The sequence below is a fragment of the Simochromis diagramma genome, unplaced genomic scaffold (genome assembly GCF_900408965.1).
Source record: "Simochromis diagramma unplaced genomic scaffold, fSimDia1.1 OVJJ01000449.1, whole genome shotgun sequence".
Taxonomy (NCBI): Eukaryota; Metazoa; Chordata; class Actinopteri; order Cichliformes; family Cichlidae; genus Simochromis; species Simochromis diagramma.
Genome location: NW_024387274.1, coordinates 2,291,469 through 2,318,020, shown reverse-complemented (window position 1 = coordinate 2,318,020; position 26,552 = coordinate 2,291,469). Strand labels below are relative to the sequence as shown.

General features: G+C 42.6%; 1 protein-coding gene across 3 annotated transcripts in view; it reads left to right on the top strand.

Moving 5' to 3' along the window:
* LOC120715599 (retinoic acid receptor beta-like) overlaps positions 1 to 26,552 on the top strand; it is a 301,344-nt gene that overhangs the window by 252,947 nt on the left and 21,845 nt on the right. For all 3 annotated transcript variants that reach the window (XM_040002664.1, XM_040002662.1, XM_040002663.1), the window contains one exon: positions 24,030 to 24,190. In XM_040002664.1, the coding sequence (XP_039858598.1) occupies positions 24,030 to 24,190 (161 nt within the window). The remainder of the gene's footprint in view (positions 1 to 24,029; positions 24,191 to 26,552) is intronic.

The window sequence follows — 26,552 nt, the reverse complement described above, 5'->3', positions numbered from 1 at the left end:
CATTCTGTCTCTCACAGTTGAAGTGTACCTCTGGTGCAAATTACTGACCTCTGTCATCATTTTAAGTGGGGGAACTTGCACAATCGGTGGCTGACTAAATACTTTTTTGCCCCACTGTAGCTGCAGAGGGCGGAGGTGATGATGGTGTGGCAGCTACTTGCGGTAGACTGGACAGCGATGCAGGAACAACAGACGGGTGAAATGATGGCAGAGTAGGTCCAGCAGGCATATCAACCTCCAACTGAGGATGAAGAAAAGAGGCCGACTGGACTAAAGACTGAGCTATAGGTAGCTGGGCAGCAGACTGAGTTACTAGTTGGGCAGCAGACTGAGTTACTAGTTGGGCAGCAGACTGAGTTACTAGTTGGGCAGCAGACTGAGTTACTAGCTGGGCAGCAGACTGAGTTACTAGCTGGGCAGCAGGCTGTGCAGGTTAGCATTCACACAGTCCATGGTTGGGTATAAAGATAAGGGGTCTGATGATGAACTGTCCATATGACTCACCGCAGCCGACTGATGAAAAGTCCGGGAATCCGGCTGTGGTGAGGAACGCCCCAGGTATTGTGGTAGGAACTTCTGGCAGCTCCACAAACTCTGCTTGCACCAGGACTGTAACCTGGCAGCTTCTCTGTTTACTTTGCTTGTGCTGCAGCTAAGCTCACTGCTAAGCTGTTTGACCAATGTGATGCAGATGATCTGCACTCTGACCTGACTTCCAGTTGGAAAAACTGAGGTGTCTCTGCGACTGGACTGCTGTCGATAGAGTGGAGTGTCTCAGGATCCTGGCAATGCTTGATGTGTAACCAATCTTTTTACTCTTCTGCCCTGGGCTGAATGCTACTGTTCAGCCTATGCAGAGAGGTAAACATAAATGACTTCAGCAAACAGTTACCGTATTTACCGCACTATAAGGCGCACGTAAAATCCTTAAATCTTCACAAAAATCAACAGTGCGCCTTATAATCTGGTGCGCCTTATGTATGAATTTTGGTTTGTGCTTACTGACCTCGAACCGGTTTTATGTGGCACACTATGCTCAAAAATCTGTCAAAAAAAGATTTTTAGTGCCACTTTTTGGAGCATTACGGTTACCGTTGCCAGGAGCCTCGCGGAGTAATACGTACTGTGCTTCAACACAACATTACCATGTTGTGTGTGTATAACGACTCCAAAATGGCACCCGCGAAGAGACACGCTTACGAAGCTGATTTTAAACTTCGAGCAATTAGTTATGCAGAAGAGAATGGAAATAGAGCAGCTGCCAAACAATTCAGCATTAATGAGTCCATGGTGCACAAGTGGAGGAAGCAAAAAGATGACCTAAAACAAGTAAAGAAGACCAAAAGGAGTTTCCGAGGGAACAAGGCGCGATGGCCGCAGTTAGAGGACAAAATTGAACAGTGGGTTATTGAACAGAGAACAGCAGGTAGAAGTGTCTCTACAATCTCTATTCGACTCAAGGCAACAGCGGTAGCACGTGACATGCAGATCAACGACTTTCGAGGGGGACATTCTTGGTGCTTCCGTTTTATGAAAAGGCATAATCTCTCAATCCGCACAAGAACTACTGTCTCACAGCAACTGCCAAACGATTACAAAGAAAAGTTGGCCATTTTCCGCACGTACTGCCAGAATAAGATCACTGAAAAGAAGATCCGGCCAGAACACATCACTAACATGGACGAGGTCCCCCTCACCTTTGACATCCCCGTGAACCGTACTGTCGAGAAAACAGGGACCAGTACGGTAGCTATACGCACCACAGGGAACGAGAAGTCATCCTTCACTGTAGTTCTGGGCTGCCAAGCTAATGGCCAGAAACTACCACCCATGGTCATTTTCAAGAGGAAGACTTTGCCAAAAGAAAAGTTTCCGGCCGGCGTCATCGTCAAGGCTAACTCAAAGGGCTGGATGGACGAAGAGAAAATGAGCGAGTGGCTGAGGGAAGTTTATGTCAAGAGACCGGATGGCTTTTTCCACAAATCTCCGTCTCTTTTGATCTACGACTCCATGCGCGCCCATCTCACCGAGGCTGTCAAAACCCAAGTGAAGCAAACTAATTCGGAGCTTGCCGTCATTCCGGGTGGATTAACCAAAGAACTCCAACCACTAGATATTGGTGTCAACAGGTCGTTCAAAGTTAAATTACGAGCTGCGTGGGAGCATTGGATGACAGAAGGCGAACACACATTCACCAAGACAGGGAGGCAACGCCGAGCGAGTTACGCCACTATCTGCCAATGGATCGTGGCTGCTTGGGCTAAGGTATCAGTCTCAAGTGTCGTCCGAGCTTTCACGAAGGCTGGAATAATCACTGAACAGCTAAGTAACAGCAACGAGACTGATTCGGATAATGATGAGAGGGATCCGGGCATGCTTGATGCCGAAATTGCCCAGCTGTTTACCGTAACTCAGACACGGAAGGTGAAGAGTTTGAGGGAATTGTGGAAGTTGAATGTACTGGAAATGTAAGTGTATTGTTCAATATTTGATGTTTAACAGCTCAACAATGTTAATAGTTACTGTGAATGAGTTGGTTAAATTTTAACTCATCCGATTGTTTTATTCTGCTGAATGCACTTTAAACGCCTTTTAATCCAGTGTGAGAGGGATCCGGGCATGCTTGATGCCGAAATTGCCCAGCTGTTTACCGTAACTCGGACACGGAAGGTGAAGAGTTTGAGGGAATTGTGGAAGTTGAATGTACCGTACTGGAAAAAGTGTGTATTGTTCAATATTTAATGTGTTACAGCCTAACAGTGTTAAGAGTTACTGTGAATGAGCTTAATAAAGGTCGAGTTATTTTTTGTTTGTCTTAATGCGTCTTATAATATGATGCGCCTTATGTATGAAAACAGAACCAACTCTTCAACAGTGCGCCTTATAACCTGGTGAGCCTTATAGTGCGGTAAATACGGTATTTGTGTTGTATTTTTTTCTTTTATTGGTGCACCATTTGTAATACTTTCATTGTTGTAAAAAGAGTGACAGATTCAGACCTTGATTGGCAAATGCCTGGCTGGTTATTCAACCAGTCAGTCGTGGATGTGAGCAGACATGAGCAGACCAAGAGTAAACATATTTGTTGACACATAGATTCAGTAACATGACTATGAAGTGTCATATAACAAACTTATCACAAAATATATTTCAGAAATAATCTGAGGGACAGAATAATATTTTTTTAATAAAAAAGTAATGTAATAAATAATATACCCAATTACTTTCTCAAGCAAGTAATTAAGTAATACACTGCATTAATCTTCTTTTTTAATAAGGAGTTCAAAACAAAAGTTGCTGGAGTCCAGGAACACAGTTCAAAACCCAAAATCCTAGGAGCGGGAGTCCTAGGACAAACCAAAAACAGTCCAGGGACTGGCCATGTGCCCAGAAAAAACAGTCTGAGACTGAACAAGGGCCGACCCAGATGCCGACGGCACAACAGTCCATAACAGGCCATTTCAGGGGGCCAACCGCGTGGAAGACTGCTGCAACAGAGCAGTTCTGGTGGCTGACCGCTTGGAAGGTGGCGGCGACAGAGCAGGTCTAGAGGCTGACTGCATGGAAAGCAAAGGCAAAGCAGATGTGGTCGTAGGCGACGACCTTGGGGCGCCTGGAGTGCTGGACGCTGCTTGATGGGTGCAGGACCAGACAAGGCTGGACCAGACGAGGATAGGACCAGAAGCAGACGGTGGAGCAGGAGGTGGCTGAACGGACTCACCAAAGCCGCCAGAGGGAGCAGGTGGCAGTGTCGGAGCCACGGAGTGCTGGACAGGCTTTCCTGAATCCCCAGAGGACACGAGGAAGTGCTGGCCGGGCTCTTCCAAACCCCCAGCTGACAAGGAAGGTTGCTGGACTGGCTCTCCTGGGCGTCCAGCGGGAACAGGCAGCTAACCCTGAAAGTTCTTTTTTAGGTAGCTCTGAAACCGAGCCGGGCCGCGAATCCTCCAGCGAATCCTCCAGAGGGCCGGCCTGAATAACCTCCAGTGAGCCGTGCTGAATAACCTCCGGTGGGCTGGGCTGAAGCTGCTGCTCTGGGTGGACATGCACGGTGGAGATGAGGAAGTCCTAGATAAGAGGGTGCAGCGATCTGAATAGTCAAGGGACTCCAGAAATCATCCTCTGTAACCAGAGAGCTAACTCCTCTTGGTATTCCTTAATGGGCAGTACTAACCACTCCTGACACAGAAACTCCGTTGTGAAAACAATTCCTCGCGGAGCTCAGAGGAGGGATTATAAGCTGCTGGGTCCACTGTCTGGTCGCGATCTTCTGTCATGATTTCGACTGTGTGTAGGCAGGAAAGGACCCAAACGCAGACTCAAACTCAAAGAAACAGCTTCATTTGATGAATGGCAAAACGATACAAAACTAGACTGGGAAATTATAGCTAAGACGCAATGAGGTACACAGGGAAACACACAGCCATGGATGAGAGAGATCGCGACAACGAGCAGAGGAAGGCGCAGACACTACGGAGAGAAGAAAGAGAGTTGTTCACCCGGACTTTTATGAGTCGTGTTGGTCAAAAAGTCCAATATCCACAGGATTAGCTGATCATCAGGTGAAATCGAGAGGAAAGTTTAGTGGCCAGGATATGAGGCTGTAGAGTGTTGAACGCTGATGAGAAATCAGCAAACAGAAGTCTGGCAGAGGAGTCAGGGAGCTCCAGATGTTTGTGAATGGAGTCCAAGATGAAGATTTTTGCATCATCGACGCCTCTGCGTGCACGGTAAGCAAACTGGAGTGGGTCCATCAGGGGTCAGTTGTTCTTACCATGTGCTGTTTTATGATCTTCTCCATGGCCTTCATCACCAGGGAGGTGAGGGCCACAGGACGAAGATCATTCAGAGACTGTGTTGTTTCTTTTGGGGATGGGGATGACTGTGGAGTGTTTCCACAGCTGGGGGACGGTGTGACTGTTAATTGAGTGTTGAAATAGAGTCTGGAACACACTTCCTAGGTGCCCTGCACAGTGCCTCAGAACTCGACTGCTGATGTTGTCAGGGCCGGGTGAGCTCCTCTCCCTGGTCCTCCTGAGGGCTCTCACCACATCCTCAGTCTTGAAGGTGAGTGCAGAGCTGCCAGGTTTGAGTGAGGATCTGGACTCCTCAAGCTGGGCCATGTTGTCCGTCTCAAACCTGGTGTAGAAAGCATTGAGGTCATCAGGGAGGGAGGAGGGGTTGCTGCCCTCCACCTGGATGGTTCTGGTGGTGGTGACCACAGTATTCACAGAGGCCATGGTTTTAAGGCCCTGCCAGGCTGAGCAGAGGTCCCATGTGGTGAATTTCTTTTCAACAGTGTTTTTATACTCCAGTTTAGCAGTTTTTATGGCCCTCTTGACCTTCCTGTTGACCTCCTTTTTATCCAGAGCAGAGCCAGCGAAGAAAATCCTCTTTTTTTTATTAAGGATTTCCTTGAGCTTCTTGGTGATCCAGGGTTTGTTTTTGGGGTAGATGGCGACTGTTTTTGAGGGGATAATGTTGTCAACACAGAAGGAGATGTATGATGTTACCGTGATGACTTGTTCGTTGATGTCATCAGAGGGAGAAAGAAGGCTGTCCCAGTCAGTGGCTTTGAAACATCCCTGTAGGGTGAGGACCACTGCTTGATGTTTTTGGTGACCTTTTTAACCCTGTTGATGACTGGGGTGTAAGCAGGGGCCAGCAGGATGGTGTGGTGGTCTGCTGGGCCGAGAGCGGGGAGGGGGAGGGCTTTAAATGCATCTGGTACAGAGCCATAGTCTTCCCCTGACGTGTGCTGCATGTAACAAGTCGCTTAAAGGATACCAACAGATCCTTTAAGCAACTTGTCAGGGGAACAGTGGTTGAAATCACCCAGGATGAACTTGGGAGAGTCCGGTGATAATTGTTCCAGTTTGTACAGAGTGTCGTTGAAGTACTCTGTGGCTTTACCAGGATGATGAAAAGCTGTGGGGAGGTAAGGTTGGTGAGCCTTGGGGTCATGTCGAATGTTGGAAACAAGTCCAAAAAAAATCACAAAAACGAGGAAAAGGAAAAGAATACAAATATACCAAGTAGACGGCGAAATACAACAACGAAAGAGCATTAAAGTTAGAAAAAGAACGCAAAACTGCTCAGCTGACAGGCCGGTCGACCACATGAGCAGCGACCCAGAACCAACCGCGACATGTTCCCTCTAAGCCTGAAGGGGAAAAGAAGGAACACACACATGTAAAGGAAACCCTTAAAACATGTGGTTATCCTAATTAGGCTTTCATCAAATCAGCAAAGAAGGTCAAACACCAGCTAAGGAGGATCAGAGGGCCATCATCATTCCTTATGTAGCAGGTTTATCAGAGAAACTCAGGAGAGTCTTCTCCAAGTACAACATCCAGTATACTCATTACGGAGGTCTCTTGGAACCATTTCTAAACATCTGCAGATTATATATAAACTATTTATGCCAAAACCTTGTTGATGCTAACAGAAGTGTAATTAACTGAAGGCTTTAAAGGTACCTTTTAAAACAACAAGATAACAATAGATTCCTTGTGTTTGTTAATAATTGCATGCTCTAGAAAAATATTATGAGAAACTTATTTTGATTGCATCCAGTTGGAAAGGACTAAGTCAGCTCAACCACAACTCAGAACAGTCCAAAGACACTGAGGTTAAATGTTGAACTGGTATGGATTAGATTTATTTGAATTTCAAAAGTCCAAATTTGTGTCCCTAATTCTTGTTTTGTTTTTTTAAGTCATTAAAGTTGGATGTATTACAATCATTCCACCCCGGAAAAAGAACAGTTCAAAGAAATTATTGGAATCCCAAAAATATCAGTATTATCAGTATCTGCACAACTGATTATGCATTATTATTATTCAAAAGTCAAAGTAAACTTTATTGTCATCTCTGCTATATACAGTACAGTATATACAGTACAGTATATACAGAGATGAGACAACGAGGCTCCAGTTTGATTCAGTGCAAAACAGCAACAATAAATATAGGAAGAATAAGTTAGTGGTTTGTGTGGGTGTGTGTGGTGGGGGGGGAGTGGGGGAGCCGGTAGTGAGTTCAGGGGTCTGATGTCTTGCGGGAAAAAGCTATCTCTCAGTCTGGAGGATCGGGCTGCAATGCTGCAATAGGCGCTGCTGGGCCTTTGTGGTGATGGAGGTGGTGTTGGTGGTCCAGGAGATGTGTACTCCCAGGAACATGATGCTGTTAACAGTCTATACCGTGGAACCGTGGATGCTGAGTGGTGTGTGGGTGGAGCGAGTCTTCCTGAAGTCAACGATCATATTCTCATCGTTGCTGCTCATCGTTGTGGTTAGAGCTGTGTAGGGCGGTATGCAGTCGCGTGTCAGCAGAGTGAACAGCAGAGGGCTGAGAACACAGCCCTGAGGAGCTCCTGTGCTCAGCCTGATGGTGCTGGAGACGTTGTTGCCGATTTGGACGGACTGAGGCCTCTTTGACATGAAATCTAGTATCCAGTTGCAGAGAGAGGTGCTCAGTCCCAACTTGCTGAGTTTGTCAAACAGTTTTGGGGGGGATAATGGTGCTGAATGCTGAGCTAAAGTCTACGAACAGCATTCTGACATAGGTGTCTTTCTTGTCCAGGTGGGAGAGGGAGAGGTGAAGTGCGGTGGAAATAGCATCCTTGGTCGACCTGTTCGGCCGGCATGCAAACTGCAGTGGATCCAGTGAGCAGGGGAGGTTGCTTTTCACATGTGCCAAGACAAGTCTCTCAAAGCACTTTATTATGATGGGGGTCAGGGCGATGGGACGGTAATCATTCATACGGTGGCATCTCCATCCCAGCTGCTTGGTGCAAGCTTGTGCTATGTGATGGCCCGAATGCCCTGCTATAAACTGCGAGAGTCCTTTGTGTTGTGGAATTGGCTCTGTATCTTTTTGTGAATGTGCAAGCTTTGCTTTTCCAATGGCGTGAGAGAGGTTGGCTCTGGCTGTTCTGAGAACTGTTTTATCTCCAGACCGGAAAGCAGCATCTCGAGCACTTTGAGTACACTGTGAGAGTAGAAAAGCGCTATATAAGAATCAGTCCATTTACCATTTACCATCTCTCTTTCTCAGAGATGCACCTATCTCTGCAATGAACCAGGGCTTCTCATTGGCTCTTGTGGTGATGTTTTTGGAGACTGTTATATCCTCTGTGCACTTACTGATGTAGCAGGTCACAGATTCAGTGAACTTGTCCAGGTCCAAGAAACCATTTTGGGCGACTATCTCTTTAAACATGTTCCAGTCTGTGCACTCGAAACAGTCCTGAGACAGCCCCACTTAGCCAGACTCTGATAGTTTTTCTGGAAGGTCTTGTGCGTTTCAGTAGTAATATGTATGTGGGCAGCAGCATCACAGTGCCATGGTCAGATGTGCCGATTTGCGGGCGCACAGCTGCCTTAATGACACTGGCACAGTTTAACGTGGAAGTGGAGTCTGTTTACACACCGGGAAGAGCAAAGAGGCGGAGTCGTTACTGAGATGTGGAGCTCGGGTTAAGAGAAAGAAAACATATTTCTAGCATCCAAAGCAGCAGTGCTGTTCCTGTGATCAACATTAAAACTTTTATTGGGAAAAAGAAAGTGAGTCCTTCATCAAAGCACCTGATCAATAAACTTCAACGTGAAGAAAAACAAACTTGATAGCTGTTCCATCCACTGGCATTTGTTTTACAGAGAAAAATCTGCAGGAAAATCTCCATAAGTCATAATAACATATGCAGATGAACTCTTAACTTAATCTGATGCTATGTTTAAATTATACAGCTAGCTGAAGGCTGACAGCAGCCATCCTATTTTACATGGACCCAACAGGGGTGAGTCTAAAGGGGGGCATGGGGTGGACTAGACCACATTTATTTCAAGGTTTTCACAAGTTTTTCAGATTTGAAAGTGAAACAATATAAAATACTGTCTCAATTAAATTACACTCATACCTAAAAATATAAAATTAAAGCTTTTTTCACAAGCCCATAAAAATATACATGCCCCAGTAAAACTCTGAGGGTTATTAGGTTGGACACTGAATTAATGTTAGTATTAATTACCATCTAAACCATCATAACAGTTTTTCCTGAAACAAACTTCAGAATGCTGATAGGCTCGCTTCTCTTCATTGCAGCCTCCACATTCTCCTCTAGAGGCTTACAGACACAAACTCACTCATTCACTGCGCACTTTAACACAGAAACATGTACAAGAACTCATAAAGCCTTCAAGACAGAGTAAAGATTCATTTTTATGCCTTAGTTTAGATTGCATATTTATTTTTGTTTTTACTCTGACTCTACTTAAGAATGTTTGGATATTGTTGTACTAAAGAGAACATTTTCTCTCGGCGAAGGTAGTCGCACTTTTCTCCTCTCCTCCTTCCCCTTATCTTCCCTGCTTAGCCTCTTGTGTCCTTGTCTTGTCTCGTGTGTATTTCACTTCCCTGGAACACTCTCTCACAGTCTGTTTCTAAAACCTAAAAGAGAATTATGGATTTGATCAACTGGTCTCTGAATGCTATTGACACCCTTTTCTCAACGAGAAGTCTGGGCTCGGGAGAGCCCGAGTGCCCTGGAGGGACTTTCCCTGCCGGGTACACGATGGACGGGTGGCACGAATGGAGGGTCGTGTGCCTGGTGGGACTGTCGATCGAGGACGCTGAAGATATCTACCTATTCGGAACCATGATAACAGGGTTCTTGCTGATCGGAGCTGGCTTGGCCCTGGCTTATCGGAGAATTAAGAAAGCGTAACCGGTGTCAGTGATGTGCTCACTGGCTGGGGTTCCAGGTTTATCTGGTAGATGCCCTCAACCCAGCCAGGGTTCGCAACCCTTGCCACTATCTTTACCAACAATCCTCTGACACAAGGAATGATACAACACCGGCTTCAAACAAGGCCACCTGGGTTGGCTGGTAGACTGTTTACTTAGCCTGGTAGGGCGAAGGACACTGTCTCAGCTGAACTATGGACACGCACACACATACATTTACACTGATAAGCACTCACACATCCCCCCTCCCCTTCCAATGCTTTCGATGCTTGTTGCCTCCTGGGAACACGAGGCGGGTCTGGGCCCGCACTGGAGAGTCGGCACAGTGGCAGGATGGCTGCTGTGTTGCCTGGGATTACTCCTCATCCCCTACCCAACCCTGTTGCTGGTCACGTGCTCTATAATGTTGTGCTGTGGACATTTATGTGCTTTCTGTGCAGAGGAGTTTTTTTGTTTCTTGTTCTCATGCTGTCCTCTATAGCCGAGCATGAGCAGAGGTCTCTTTTTTTCCTCTTGTACTTTCCCATTGTAGTGGACATTTCAGTGGTTTTCTGTAATGCAACCGTTCTCTGACTTGTATCCCCATGTGATGTCTGTGTAGTGTGTGTAAGGTCGGGGGGCGGGTTCATTCCACTGCAGGGCAACCTGCCACTGCATGTGGTGAATAAAATTTGAACTTGAAAATTTAATATGGCACATAAATACACAGGGTTTGTTTGTTGTTGTTGTTTTACAAATGAAACAGATGATAGATGAAACAAAAAAACATTGCAATTCCTAAAATGGAAACCAGTGAGCAGTTCATTTTTTAAGACCTGCGTTTTTTTTCTTTTGAGTAGTTATTATTGCTCAAGAGACAGAAGCATTTCTTATCTGGTTAATCGATTGAATAATCGATAGATCACTTGATTACTAAAATAATCAATAGTTGCATCCTTAATAATAACTAATGATAAAATGCAGAGTGGTGTTTAAATATTAAATATGTAGTGAGAGAAAAAGATGAGTCAAGAAGAAACACTCAGTGCATTATGGGAATCGCCCAACAGCCCAAACCTACTGCGGTATAACTCAAGGCTGTGCTCGTCCCTGTTAGTTGTGCATCTTTCACTTACACTTTTAACCCCTTTTAACCTAACCCTAACCCTAACCCATTAGGTAGGTGAGACAAACATTTCTATACTCAAACCTATACTGCTACTCCTTCCTAGCAATAAAACTCTGCAGTGTATAGTCGATAGATATTACAACAAACCCATTTCTCTATAAACACACTCTAAAATCAGCTTTATTAAATTACATATATCTGGATATCTGGGGCCTGCCAAAAGGAGAATCTTAGCCAGGTGCACGCAGCACAGAGAGATCATCCTATTCCCATCCCATCATGGGAATGTGAGTCCCAGGATCCTCCAGCAGCCACCAGGCCCAGGCTCTTCCAGCAGCCACCAGGCCCAGGCTCTTCCAGCAGCCACCAGGCCCAGGATCCTGCAGCAGCCACCAGGCCCAGGCTCTTCCAGCAGCCACCAGGCCCAGGATCCTGCAGCAGCCACCAGGCCCAGGCTCTTCCAGCAGCCACCAGGCCCAGGCTCTTCCAGCAGCCACCAGGCCCAGGCTCTTCCAGCAGCCACCAGGCCCAGGATCCTGCAGCAGCCACCAGGCCCAGGCTCTTCCAGCAGTCACTAGGCCCAGGATCCTCCTGCTCCACCAGGCCCAGGATCCTCCTGCTCCACCAGGCCCAGGATCCTCCAGCAGCCACTGGGCCCAGGCTCCTCTAGCAAGGCACCAACAAGTAAATCAACAGTGACTTCAACGGGCCATCACAAGGAAATACCAATCTCATAATTTTCAAAATGCCACCTAAAAAAGCTAACCCAGGAGTTGAAGAGGAGTTGGAGGAGATTAGGAAATCGCTTAATTTCATGTCTGATGAACTGAGCAAAGTGGCTAAACAACAAGGTATGCTACATGACCTAATGGATGAAATAAAACAACTAAAAAACCTCATAAAGGACAAGGACAAGAAAATAGACGACTTGGAACGGCGAATCGAGGACCTTGAACAATACACAAGAATGGATGATTTAGTCATAAGTGGTCTGGAGACGCAACACCGAACCTACGCCAGAGTAACAGCTGGCGGAGGTAAAGACGGTGAAGATGCCCCGGTAGAGGAGCTGCAAACGCTTGAACAGCAAGTGATAAAATTCCTTCAAACGAAGAATGTAAGTATTCAGAGCCATCATATTGCAGCATGCCACACGCTCCCCAGAAAAGACAGTAAAACAAAGCCAGCAATCATTCTTCGGTTTGTGAGTCGCAAAACAAAGATTGAGTTACTGAAACAGGGTAAGAAGCTAAAAGGGACTGGTGTATATTTAAATGAACATTTAACGAAAAAGACTGCTGAAATTGCAAGACAGGCACGCAGCCTGAGAAAACAAAATAAGATACAAGCGACATGGACGAGGAACTGCAAAGTAATGATAAGACTAAATGGCAATCCCGAAGAAGCGAAAGTTGTGATGATAAGAGAACTCAAAGACTTAGAGCAATATAAATAATCAGGAATCTGCTATGGAATCTATTGGAAAAGTGACGATTGGATAATGAACAATGGGTATGGAAAGTGTTTCTGGCCTTATGGCTCAAAAACAATGGAAACAACAACAACAAAAACACATAAATGACAAGTTTGGACACGGATTATAGGTTTCCATTCGGAGATATTGAAGAGGAAGACTTTGATTATGAAAAGGACTGTCAAGGTGGTTATTTTGCCACACACGCTGAGAAAACGAACTTCAAAACGTTTAACTATGCAGAGCACAACATGAATGACCCTGAAAGTAACATTGACCCAGATACCCACTTCTACAATAACACCAATAATACTTGTGAGTACTATACAGATGACCAATTCAATGTGAATATTAAAATGGCAAATGCATTGTCGGTCATACATTTCAATAGTAGAAGCCTGTATAAAAATTTTTCTAAAATTACAGAATGCTTAAGTAAGTTAAAAAAGTTTAATATAATTGCAATATCAGAAACATGGCTCGATAATGAGAAAGTTAGTGAAATGGGACTGGAAGGATACGAATTATTTACAATGAACAGGGTGAATAAAAAAGGAGGCGGTGTTGCTTTATATGTAGATAAAGTTTTGAAATGTAGTCTGATTGAATGCATGTCAAGCACCATAGATAACATATTGGAATGTGTCACTATTGAAATTCATGTTGAAAAAGCTAACAATATAATTATAAGTTGCATCTATAGGACACCAGGTTCATGCCTTGAGATATTCAATGAAAAACTTGCTGCTATGTTTAGCAACCTAAATGATAAAAAAGTGCAAATAATTTGTGGTGATTTTAATATAGATTTGCTAAACCCAAATGGACATCAGAAAACAACAGATTTCATAAATACAATGTATAGTAACTCCCTTTTCCCTGTAATTATAAAACCAAGTAGAATAACAATTGATACAGCTACATTGATAGATAATATAGTCACAAATAAAATTGACCATGAAATAGTAGGTGGACTTCTTATAACTGATATAAGCGATCATCTTCCTGTTTTTGCAATTTTTCAAAATTATTTTGGGATTAAAACTAAACAAAAGAATCAAATATTTGATATGATACGACATAGAACAACAAGAGCCATTGCTGCCCTCCAGGTGGACTTAAAGGAACACAATTGGAATGAGGTTTTTGCAAATGAAGATTCAAATAGTGCGTATGATGCATTCCTATCAACTGTAATTTCACTATATGAAAAACATTGTCCTTTAATGAAAATCACTAGAAAGCATCACAGATCAAATAAGCCATGGATCACAAAGGGGATAGAAGATTCATGTAAAAAGAAAAATAATCTATATAAGAGATTCATAAAACAGAGGACAAAAGATGCTGAAATAAAGTACAAGTTATATAAAAATAGATTAGTAAATATTATAAGAACAAGTAAGAAAGAATATTACCACAAATTATTGGAGCAAAGTAGAAGTAACACACAAGAAACATGGAGGATATTAAACAGTATAATCAAAAAGGGCTCAAAAAATAAGAATTATCCAGATTATTTTAAAAAAGATAAAGATATTGTGCTTGATAAAACTAAAGACATTGCAAATGAATTTAATGATTTCTTTGTAAATGTTGGCTTTAATTTAGCAAAAGAAATTCCAGAGTCAAGAAATAATAACGACCTAAATAAACATATTACTCAAAATGTGTCCTCCATGTTTATTGGTGCTGTAACTCATAGAGAAATAATTAACATTGTGAAGACATTTAAAAATAAAAAGTCCACTGACTGTTTTGGTATTGACATGATATTAGTTAAAAGTATTATAGAATATATAGTGCAACCTTTCGCATACATTTGTAATCTGTCCTTTCAAACTGGTGTGTTTCCCTCACAAATGAAAATAGCAAAAGTTATTCCAATCCATAAAAACGGAGAGAGATGTCAGTTTACCAATTATAGGCCAATATCACTACTCCCACAGTTCTCAAAAATTTTAGAAAAGTTATTTGTTAATAGACTTGATAAATATATGGAGAAGCATAATCTCCTAAGTGATAACCAACATGGCTTTAGAGTGAAAAGGTCCACTTCAATGGCAGTGATGGAACTTGTTGAAGGGATATCTACTGCAATAGATAATAAGGAATATACTGTTGGTGTTTTTATAGACTTAAAAAAGGCATTTGATACAATTGATCATTCTATATTAATGAATAAACTAGAGAGATATGGCATAAGAGGGATAGCATACAAGTGGATGAAAAGTTACCTGGATGAAAGATATCAATATGTCGAATTCAATAATGTAAAATCTAAGCAGTTGAAGGTAACTTGTGGTGTTCCTCAGGGCTCTGTGCTGGGCCCTAAATTATTTATATTATATATAAATGACATATGTAGTGTTTCCAAACTGTTAAAATGTCTATTGTTTGCTGATGATACCACTCTGTACTGCTCAGGTAAAAACTTAGAACAGCTTCTGACTACAGCGGAAAAGGAGTTAAATATATTAAAAAACTGGTTTGATGTAAATAAGTTATCATTAAATATAAAGAAAACAAAATTGATTATTTTTGGCACTAGACAAATGAAAAATGTATCTAAAATAAGGGTTAATGGAATTGAAATTGAAAGAGTGTACGAAAATAAATTTCTTGGAGTGATAATTGATGATAAGCTGAGTTGGAAGTCTCATATAAACCACGTGAAAACAAAAATGTCAAAAACCATTGCTATTCTCTACAAAACAAAGCATGTCCTGAACAAAAAATCATTATACACACTTTATTGTACTCTGTTGCTTCCATATATGACTTACTGTCTGGAGATATGGGGTAATGCATATAAAACGAACACACTTCCTATTTTCAAGTTACAAAAAAAAGCTATAAGAATTATAAACCAATCAAACTATATAGAACCAACTAACATTTTGTTCATTAATCTGAATACCCTGAAATTTTATGATTTAGTTGAATATAAAATGGCACAGATAATGTATAAAGCACAAAATAACTTGCTTTGCCCCAGTACTCAGAAGCTGTTCAAAGTCAGAGAGAGTCAATATGACTTAAGGGGAACAGATTTCTTTAAAAAAAAACAAGATAAGGACAAATATAAAGCAGAGATGTGTTTCTGTTAGAGGAGTTAACCTGTGGAATAGTTATGACAGTGATTTAAAAAGGTGTAATTCATTTTCCTTGTTTAAAAACATGTTTAAAAATAGAGTAATAGAAAAATATATAAATCAAGAATGAAAAGAGCAAAAAGGAGAAAAAAAAAACAACCTCTTGATTCTTTTGCTTTGATGTAGTTACTTATCTAAGGTGGAAAGGTTTTTTTTTCTTTGGGTTTTTTTTTTGTTGTTGTTTGTTTGTTTGTTTGGTTGGTTTTTGCTTTGTTTTATTATTTTCTTCAAGCCCTGTGTACAGGAGCTGCATACAAAAAGATATTTTGTGAAAAGGGTTGGCGTAATAAGCAAATGCTTCAGCCAATACCTTTTGATTAGCCTTGTCTCATGCTTTCTTTCTTTCTGGTAGATTTTTGTTCTGTTTTCACTGTTTGTTTTTTTGTTTTTTTCACTGTTTTCACTGAGATTTGAATTTGAATGCTAATCAATAAAAATCAAAATCAAAATCAAAAAACTAATATACAGTCAACATTCTCACAAATGACCTTTTGTTTTTTACCCCGTTTGGTGACAATGTTGATAATTGTCATCAGGACAACTGTCAAGTCAGCCATCCTCCTCAGGATTGTGGTTGAATGTACTGAACTAGACCAAGAAGTAGAATTGTGGAAGTCTGCTGTCTAACATGTGTGAGCCCTCATTAGAAAACAATAGTAAATAACCAAATGCTGAGTCATTTTGGTGTATTTTCAAGAAACTGGTCCTTCTGCTGAATATGATCTGCAGACAGGTGTGTGAAAGCAACACACGCATTATTACGGACAAATGTAGTTTTTGGACTTTACCAATTGTACATTGGTGACCAAGAAAGAAGCTCCTGCTCCAAAATCGACACGTCCAAGCTTGACTGAAATTTGCAGCTCATATTTGAGGTGTTCTTCTTTGTATTAATATTTAAGTAAAAGTGAATATATATGAGCCTCTGTGGGTCCTACGTTCTATACAAGTGTTTTTGTTTTGTTTTTTTTGTTTTGTTTTTTGTTGTCTGCCCCATTTGGTTCTTTAGCCGTCAGAATTGTTGTCTGAAGACCAACAAGGATACCCAATGGATTTATTTTGCCAAATGGATCATCGTGGCATTGCCGTATTGGTCCATTTGATCAACCTTTGTTTTTATTATTTATTTTATTTTCAGTTGTTACAGACGGGACAGACATGAGTGAGGGATAGGAAAGGGAGAAAGAAAGAGGAAGGAAAAGAAAAACAGAAGGGGAGAGGGACAGTGAGAAAGGGGGGGAGAAAAAAAATCTCCTGGATCACCTGTTGAGAGAAAAAGAATAGAAAACAAGCAAAAAAAAACCCAAAGCAACATACTAAACACAACACCATCGCATTAATCTAGCTAAGTGTAAACAGCAGTAAATACTAAATATTCAATGTTGTTGTGCAGCACGCAGGACAGACAGCGCACAATGTGCTTTGAAGTAGCAGCCAAGAAAGGTGTAATTTAAGTCTACGAGCAGTGAACATCCGTGTGCATACCTATGTGGATCAGCGCGCTTGTATTCAAATGGTTTCCACATGTAATGGTCTGCAAGAGGATGTAGAGAGCCATAGCCCCGTCCCCCAGGGCATGAAGCAGGCATGGAGGAGATCCAGGCCCCAGACATCCAGAGGCCTCAGAGTGCAAGAGCCCAAGGAGGACCACCGGAGGGGCATCCGTGCCACCCTCATGGGAAGGGCTGAGGATCCCCAGACGAGGCGTCACCCAGTAGCCACCGAGCAGAAGCTAGAGGGGGCTGCACCGGCGTGCCCGCCGGCTCTGCCGGCAGCCAGCTGTGCCAGAGTGAACCGAGCCGCAGGCCCAGAGGCCGGAGGCCCAAGGGCCCCCCGCACCCCAGAGGAGGCCTGACCAAGAAACAGTCGCCAGGCCCCGCCAGGTAGCCACCGGGAGTGAGCCGGTACATACCTGAGCGCCCAGCCCCGGACACCAAGAACCACCAATGCACCGACCCCTGAGGGCATCAGTAACCGGCAGGGAGTGTGGTGAGGGGAGATAGGCCTTGGAGGGCCTGGGAGTTCCCCGAGAGGTGGAGTCTAAGACCCGACCTGACATATAGACACAGACACAAACATGCATTCCCACCCTCATGCACACATATACAAACACTCAGCACTCACCCAATGTAAGGATTGACATAAATGGACATGTACACACAATCACACTCCCCAAACATACTCTATACCCCGTGTCCAGGTACCCTCGCCCCCAGAGGGGGAAACAGAACCCAGACCCAAGAGATGTTACCCTTCCCCCCGGGGTGGAGGCAAGCAGACCGTCCCAGGCTCCACAGCAGCAGGGAGGCCAATCGGACAGCCAACATCTCCTCCCAGCCCCCCCGCCCCGATGGCTAGCAGAGAACGGGGGTGTGTGAAGACCCCATACCTCCCTCCTCCCGCTCATGTGTAGTGTTGCTGCGTGTTGTTCTAAAGTGCATTTGAAACAAGGGAGAGCATGGTGCTGCTGCTAGAGAGCAGCAGGTGTTAGCACGGCCCCTCCCGAGAACTCTCAATATCTACATGGATTTAAAATTGAGAGGTGGGCACCGGCGCCAGAGGTAGGTTATATACAAGTGTTTCTGAGATAGCAGTCCTCATTCGTTGTTCCAGTTGTTTGTTCAGTGTGACAGAATATGAAAACATTGGAAGACGTGCATCAACAGAAAGCCTGTATATATGTGACATTGCTTATTCTAAAGGTAGCCAGATCAACGCCTACTCACACTGCTACTATATTGTAGGGATGTACAGTACTTCCAAAGATCGGACAGCAATCCTGACTTGGGACATAAATACTCATTAAAGGTGATTTACAGAGCAAAATATTTTTATACTTTTATGCCTTGATGAAAGCTTTGCACTTTTTGTGTTTCGTCTATGAACTGTCCCCCTTAGGGATCACCACAGCGCCTGTTTCCCTCCTGTCTGGCATCTTCCAAACTCTTTGGCCAATACGTTCACTATCCCGCCTCTGCACATGCCCGAACCATCTCAGCCTCACCTCTCTAACTTTGTCTCCAAACCACTTAACTTGATGTGCTCATTTTCCTGTCATCCCCAAATTAGCATCCTCAACTGAGCCTTGTGTCTTTTCAACTAGTGCCACTGTCTCTGCACTACTGATTATATCAGGTCTCACTACTATCTCGTAAACATTCACATTAACTCGTGCTGCTATCCTTCTTATACAAATCAGCCTGGACTCCATCTACTCCACCAAGCCATGGTTGGTGCCAGGTATTTAAATTCTCTCTACTCTTGCATGTTCAGCTTTTCACCTTCCTCACTCTCATTTACACACATATATTCTATTTTGCTTCAACTGACTTTCATTCCTCTTCTCTCCATAGAATAGAATAGAATAGAATTCAACTTTATTGTCATTGCACATGCACAGGTACAGGGCAACGAAATGCAGTTTGCATCCATCCAGAAGTGCTTTAGTGATATAGATATATTACAATATATATTAGCAATAATATAGATATGTGAGTATATTACAGAAATGGGTCTATTATGGTATGTTATAATGTACACGGTATGAAGTATGTTGTGAATATTCTATAACTATAAGTATGTACAGGCTGTAGTGAGTACAAGCTATGAACAGGATATGAACAGGATATAAATATGAAAAACTATACAGAATATGAAATAAATAACTTTACAGAATCTGAGATATACAGCTATACAGAAATGGGAACTATGCAAGTTGTAAACAGTTGTAGGATTAAAGATTATCGAATGTACAGAATGATTATTTACACAGAGCTATACAGTAGTGCAGTTAAGATAAGTGAGGGTGTAGATAGTTTCTACAGAGGCTATATAAAGTGCTAGTGGTTGTGAGTGGTGGTTCAGTCCATGTTATTATTGTGTGTTTGAGGGTACAGTTGTCCATTGTGGGTGTGTGTATGTTCAGTCCATGAGTTTAACGTGGGTCAGATGTCAGGAGGCAGAGTTCAGGAGTCTGACAGCTGTGGGGAAGAAGCTGTTCCGGTACCTGGTGGTCTTAGTCCGGAGGCTCCTGTGGCGCCTCCCAGAGGGCAGGAGGGTGAAGAGTCCATGCGATGGGTGACTGGGGTCTTTGATGATTTTCCCAGCCCTTTTCAGACACCGCTTCCTGTAGATGTCTTTTATGGCAGGAAGTGGTGCTCCGGCGATGCGCTGGGCAGTTTTCACGACCCTCTGCAACGCCTTCCGGTCCGAGGCAGAGCAGTTCCCGTACCAGACTGTTATACAGTTGGTCAGGATGCTCTCGATGGTGCAGCGATAGAAGTTCACCAGGATGTCTGAGGACAGGTGGTTCTTCCTCAGAGTCCTCAAGAAGAAGAGGCGCTGGTGAGCCTTCTTAACCAGCTTGGAGCAGTTGGTCGTCCAGGTGAGATCCTCGGAGATGTGGACTCCCAGGAACTTGAAGCTGCTCACACGCTCCACAGCCGTCCCCTTAATGTGGATGGGTGGATGTGGGTCAGCATTCCTCCTGTAGTCCACGATGAGCTCCTTGGTCTTCTCGGTGTTAAGCAGCAGGTTGTTTGTGTCGCACCACTCAGCCAGACGATCCACCTCCTCCCTGTAGGCGGCCTCATCGTTGTCACTGATGAGGCCAATCACCGTGGTGTCATCTGCAAACTTAATGATGGTGTTGGAACCATCAGCAGGTCTGCAGTCGTGGGTGAAGAGGGAGTAGAGGAAAGGGCTCATCACACAGCCTTGTGGTACACCGGTGTTCATTGTGATAGAGTTCCTCCACCTCTGCAGGCTCTCAAAACAAATCACAGTGTTGTCTGCAAACATAACAGTCCATGGAGATTCGTTCCTGACATTATCTGTCAACCTGTTCATCACCACTGCACACGACACGGGGCTCAGAGCCAGTCCCTGATGTAATCCCATCCCATGATGTGAACCCATCGGTCACTCCTCACCACTGTTTCACTGTCCTCACACGTGTCCTGCACCAGCCTCACATACTCATATAACCTCACTACTCTGCCACTCCTGCCTTCCTCATACAGTAGCACAGTTTCTCTTTTGGGACTCTGTCATATGCTGTTTTTGGATCCACAAAGACACAGAGCAGCTCCGTCTCTGTACTTCTAAAAACAAATATTGTATCTGCTACTCACTGATCGTCACCTCTTCTCTTAACAACTCTTCTCCAAAGCTTCATGGTATGGCTCAATTCAGTTCAATTCAATTTTATTTATACAGCGCCAAATCACAACAGCGGTCACCTCAAGGCACTTTATATTGTACAGTAGATCGTACAATAATAGATACAGAGGAAAAACCCATCAATCATATGACCCCCTCTGAGCAGTTTGTCATATTTGGCGACAGTGGGAAGGAAAAACTTCCTTTAAACAGGAAGAAACCTCCGGCAGAACCAGGCTCAGGGAGGGGCGGGCTCATCAGTTTTATAGTTATTATACCTCTTGAATATCATTACCAGTATACTTTTACATTCCTCAGGTATCTTCTGCCTCTTTTGTTGAAAACTCAGTGCCTTTGACTCTTCATCATTTTCATAGTTGCCTTCACTTCCTCCTTACTCATCGTCTTCCTGATTTCGCTAGCTGTCCTCCATCCATCATTCTCTACATTCATCATTTCCTCAAAGGACTCTTCTCAACACACTTTCTTCACTTGTTAGCACATTTCCATCTCATCAACTTGCTGCCAGAGATGGGCAGTAACGCGTTACTGTAATCCGATTACTTTTTTCAAGTAACGAGTAAAGTAAGGGATTACTATTGCAAAAACGGTAATTAGATTACCGTTACTTTCCCGTCGGAACGCTGCATTACTGCGTTACTAAAACTGTGATTTTTTGCGAGAATGTCTCATGACAGTGACGTAAGCGAGTGTGACAACAGCTGTGTGCAGATCAACAGTGGATCATATATCGAGTGGGAGAGAATATGAGCATGCAGCGTTTAACCCTTTAGAGCCAATCGGAGCGGGCACGCTCTGTTTTGCGTAACTATTTTTAAATCCCGGTAGCTCTGCAACCACGTAAGCTAGCGCAAAAATTTTTTTTGCATATGAAACCGGAGGAGTTGTACTTACATCTTATGCCATCAGCTTGTCCTAGGTCACGGTTTCCTTCCACATAAAGCTTTGCAAAAACTGCATAAAAAGCGCTTGCAGGAACAAAAACATAATATTCCAGAAACACGCTTTGCCGATCCGATCAGCTGTTCATAACACTTCCTACGTTGGAATAGACGTCAGCGCGAACTTTTGCATTTCCGCCATTACCTGCCCGAAACCGGAAGTGACGTCATTTTCGCAGAAATGTAGTCTTTTTTTCCATCAGGGCCTCAGGGCCTATACTGGTCTTTTTAAAAGTTATCTTTGACTTTATGACTTTCTGTGTCGTTTCTGGGATGCTTAGGACTCATATTGCACTGCTGGAAATAGTTTATTTTGATGCATATGCTGCTTTTTTGCAAATTTGCAGTATAATATTTATTTTCGTTTTTCCTGCAGTATATAAAAATTGGTCTATTTCAAAAATAAAACTATGAAGACACTCAAAATAAATTTCCTGTGGTGGGAAACTATTTTGTGCAACTTTTTTGTATTTACAGTTTTGAGGGATAAGCCTCTTAAATTTCTCTAACTACAAATATATGTTAAAAAAGCAAAAACGATTTTCAATTTTTTTGTAGTTTATTGCACTTTTTTGCAATTTATGTAATTACTATGCACTTAATGAATACATATTATTAAAATCTGGGCTATAATGGTTGTATTGATGTATAGCAACTTGAAATGCTCCCAAAAATGGCTCCACAGCATGTAAAAATATAATATAAGCTCTGGCGGACTTGGTTCTATGGTAGGTCTTAAAGGGTTAAAGCGTGGAAGTACTGACCTTATTTTGAGTTTAATTCCATAAAAAGTGACAAAAACATTAGCGTCCATTGTGCGTGGGAAGAAAACTTCTTTTTACAGCGAAAAAAACCCCTAAACTTCCAAGCAAGCACCGAGTGCGCTACGACGTAATGGGAAACTCACAGAGAAACTCGCGGATTCTTCCACTGACCACTGCGGCACACCTGCACCAGGGTAACCCTCCGCCTACCCCACTCCTGCTTTACAGGTGAAAATAGAGCAACAGGACCGCTGAGTCTTTGACTTTATTTATTTTCTGCTGTGTTTCACTTGCATCTATTTGAAAGAGTGAGTGTAAACACAAAAAATATTTTATTTTATGTGCTGGAATGTGCAGAAAATAGGTTTAAATGTTGAACAAATTTCTTCCAGTCAGAGAATGTTGCATATAATTAAATTTTTGCTTGATGCATAAAGTTAAAAGATTAAAACTAATAAAACAAGTTTTAAAAAGAGACTTTTCCATTTGATTACATTTTGTATGATGGATTATGTAAAAAAAGTAGAATTGGGCTGAAAGATCTATCACTTTATCACCTCTTCAGGTTGTAAATCGTGTTTTTAAAAAGTAACTAAGTAACTAAGCAATTAATTACTTTTGAAAATAAGTGATCAGTAAAGTAACGGGATTACTTTTGGGGGAAGTAATCAGTAATTAGTTACTTTTTTCAAGTAACTTGACCAACGCTGCTTGCTGCACATTGTTTCCAACTCGATCTCTCTAACTATTCGATTCTGTCCTGATTCACATATAACTCATGACAAACCTGTTCCTATAGTTTTTGCCAACTCTCTCCTTTTTGAAGATGTTTTATCTTTTATAACCTTTCTTTAATGTGGGTTTTCTGGATTTTAGTTTTTCTTTTACTGTTCCTTTGTTCTGTCTCTCACCCTTAAAATTAAGCAATCATTAAATTAGAGACTGTTCATTTCTGACTTACAAATTCACAAAGTGATCAAATAGTTATTTGCCCATTTATTCCTCCTGAGAGTTTTCATAAAGCGGGACACTATCTTTAGAATCTAAAACCTTGTTTTTGTATTAGGCTGTTAATGTGGTTTTTAATGTGCTAGAGTTGTGTATTTTACCATGGTTTGCGGTGACCGACTCATTTTTGGAACCAACCTAAAGTGGCCTTAGAGGCCTTGAAGTTTCTGTTACTTCCACAATTACTTTATTTTTCACCTCATTTCTGGTCTGTCACCTACAGTCTGAAAGGTTTTGTCCTTATATAAGGTCTGATTTGTTTGATTTGACGACTGGCTACATTTCTAAACTGTAATCAAAGAAATGCTTACTAGCAACACATTTCTACCTCTATTCAATTCAGTTCAATTCAATTTTATTTACACAGCGCCAAATCACAACAGCAGTCGCCTCAAGGCTCTTTATATTGTTAGTAGATCGTACAATAATACATACAGAGAAAAACCCAACAATCATATGACCCCCTATGAACAAGCACTTTGGCGACAGTGGGAAGGAAAAACTCCCTTTTAACAGGAAGAAACCTCCGGCAGAAACAGGCTCAGGGAGGGGCGGGGCCATCTGCTATGATTGGTTGGGGTGCCTTATATGTTGTTTGCTTCACTAAGAGCTACATTTGTTTAGAGGATAATCCAAATTTTTGTGTTCCTCCAGCTGTTAGAAATGACCGGAACAAGAAGAAGAAGGAGAGCCCAAAGCCGGATCTGGCAGAGAGCTACGAGCTGACAACTGAGCTGGAGACAATCATTGAAAAGATCCGTAGGGCTCATCAAGAAACGTTCCCCTCCCTCTGCCAGCTTGGCAAGTACACGACGGTAAGTATGATTTAACAAGGTGCCTGAACAACGTCATTCTGCAACGAACATTTAGTTGCATTATTTTTTTCATGCAGTAAATGTTACATTGTTACTTTGACTTTATGCCCCTGTATGGCCATATCCCTGTATGGCAATGTGTTTCTGTGGTTTGATCCAGCTACTGCACCAGTACAATTCAAATTTAAGTGCATTTTATTTATAAAGTCCCAAATCACAAAAAACTGTTGCCTCGGGGCACTTTGTAAATACCCTACAATAATACATGGCGAGTGAAAAGAGGTAAGAGAAGGACAAACAGAAGGAGCTCATTATCATACTTTTGTACTGTACTCTAAATCTCCCTGTAATGCAACTTGAGACCTCAGATGTATGACTCTGATAGTCCTCACAGAACCTCAGTGATAATTGTTGTTCCCCTCTCAGCAGCCATATATTGGATATAAATTGTGACGAGTAGAATAAAAGTGCAGCAACCACATCATGATTTTAGCCTCAGAGTTCGATGGTAATAGTGTTTGTTTACAGCAGTTTTTATAGAATGCAACAGATTGGAGAAACTAAACAAAAGCTGTAAATACTGGAAGACTTAGCCATTGTCAAAAGCAAATCCTCATCAGGGAGATTTTTGCAGACCAGCAGCTGCCCATCCGTCTGGCTGGGGCTCACTCCAACCTCCAGTTTTTGACATGTCTGAAAAGTGGAATAAATGTCGCAAACCCAACTTGTGTCCTTTTATCCTCGGGTAAATTAAACCACAGATTTGTGCACTGAGTTAAGCTGGGTGCTCGCAAGGCCTTTCTCCCCCTTCTGTCATCTGCCAGTAGACATCAAGGCCAAGAGTTATTTAAAGTTATTTAAATGCCAAACTAAAAAGCAATGAAATGCCAGATAGTTGGAGACTGCTAATCCACAAAGGGCCTTGTCAATCAGAAACATCAGGACCTGGTTTGTCCCGTCTGAAAGCAGATGAGCTTTCCCACTGAGGGAAGGTTCTGCACTCAGTGTGACATGGCAAAAAAGTAAGAGGTGATAGAAATGTTTAGAAACTCTCCAAAGTACCATCTCCTACTTGACGTCAGGTAAATTCTGTGATGCTTTCACAGGCAAACAGTAGGAGCTGCATTACAGCTGATACATTCATAGCATGTTGAGACAATATTGACTTGATTGTGTTTGTTTTTAACCTAACAGAGAGCGTTTGGTGGCAGGAGATTGGGGTGTATGTTTAATGAACTAGTGGTAGTACTAGTTTTAGTCATCACATCAGATTTCATAAGTGAGTATTTTTTTTTAAATCCACTGGCAGTTATAATATGCCTCTCTTTTTGGGGAAGTGATAATAAACCTCTGAGTTGGAAATGAGATCTTAAAGGGGAACAAACCAGCTTATACAGCAATTTTGCTCCAATGTATGCAGTTGTATACTGATTCTGTTGTCTCAGTGTAAGCAGCGCTTGCTGTTTGTTGGAGTGGTTAGTGTGGTTCGTGCTAATTATACTTGTTTATAGATTGCGAGAAATCCCTCATTATTACAATCGATTGGATCCTGATGCGCCTTTTGATTCGTGCTTGTCTGAAAAGTAGACCAGCTCCCGCTCCCCTAGATTATGTTAAAGCACCAATTATGTGGTGAAATATTCAAATCCTGGTCTGCAGTTATTTAGGAGTTCATTGCTGGGTTAGCTGAGATAGCTGTGCAATTGAGAGGGCTTAGCTCAACAATGAATAATGCTTCATTGACAGTGATGGTAATGAAAAATGAGCCTGGCAGTTTCAAAGACAAAATAAAGCACTGAGCCACACTGGCTCCAGGCACTGATGATGGTGGTATATGCCACTGCAATACAGTGCTCAGCTTGATGATATTTGCCACCTTAGAGTTTTGCGTGCTATCACAATCCTTCACATGTGGTGGCTGCTTTTACTGCCTTTTCCATCTCTGCATCTGCACATGAGTTTTTCTGATGTACAGTTTTTCACACTACTAGTGTATTTTGCAATGTTGCAACTGTCTTTGGATAAATGTTGGTAAATTAAATCAGAATTCCCCAGCAACTGTCTTGTTTGGTCCTATTGAATTATGGGACTGGTGTAATTAACTGTGTGTGTGTGAGAGAGAGAGAGTGTGTGTGTGTGTGTCTGTGTGTGTGTGTGGGGGTGTTATTCTCCCGTCCTCTCAAGTTCCCCTTATTCTAGCCTTTCCCTTTACACCCAGAAGGAAGAGCAAGATAAGTTGTTTTAATATCGGCCATCAGCCCAACGTGCACTGAGCAAATGCACACTCGTGTGTGTTGCACCGTCACATCCTCCGTCCCTATGAATCTGGATGTCAGTCAGTTTTATGTGTCTGTAATGCTGT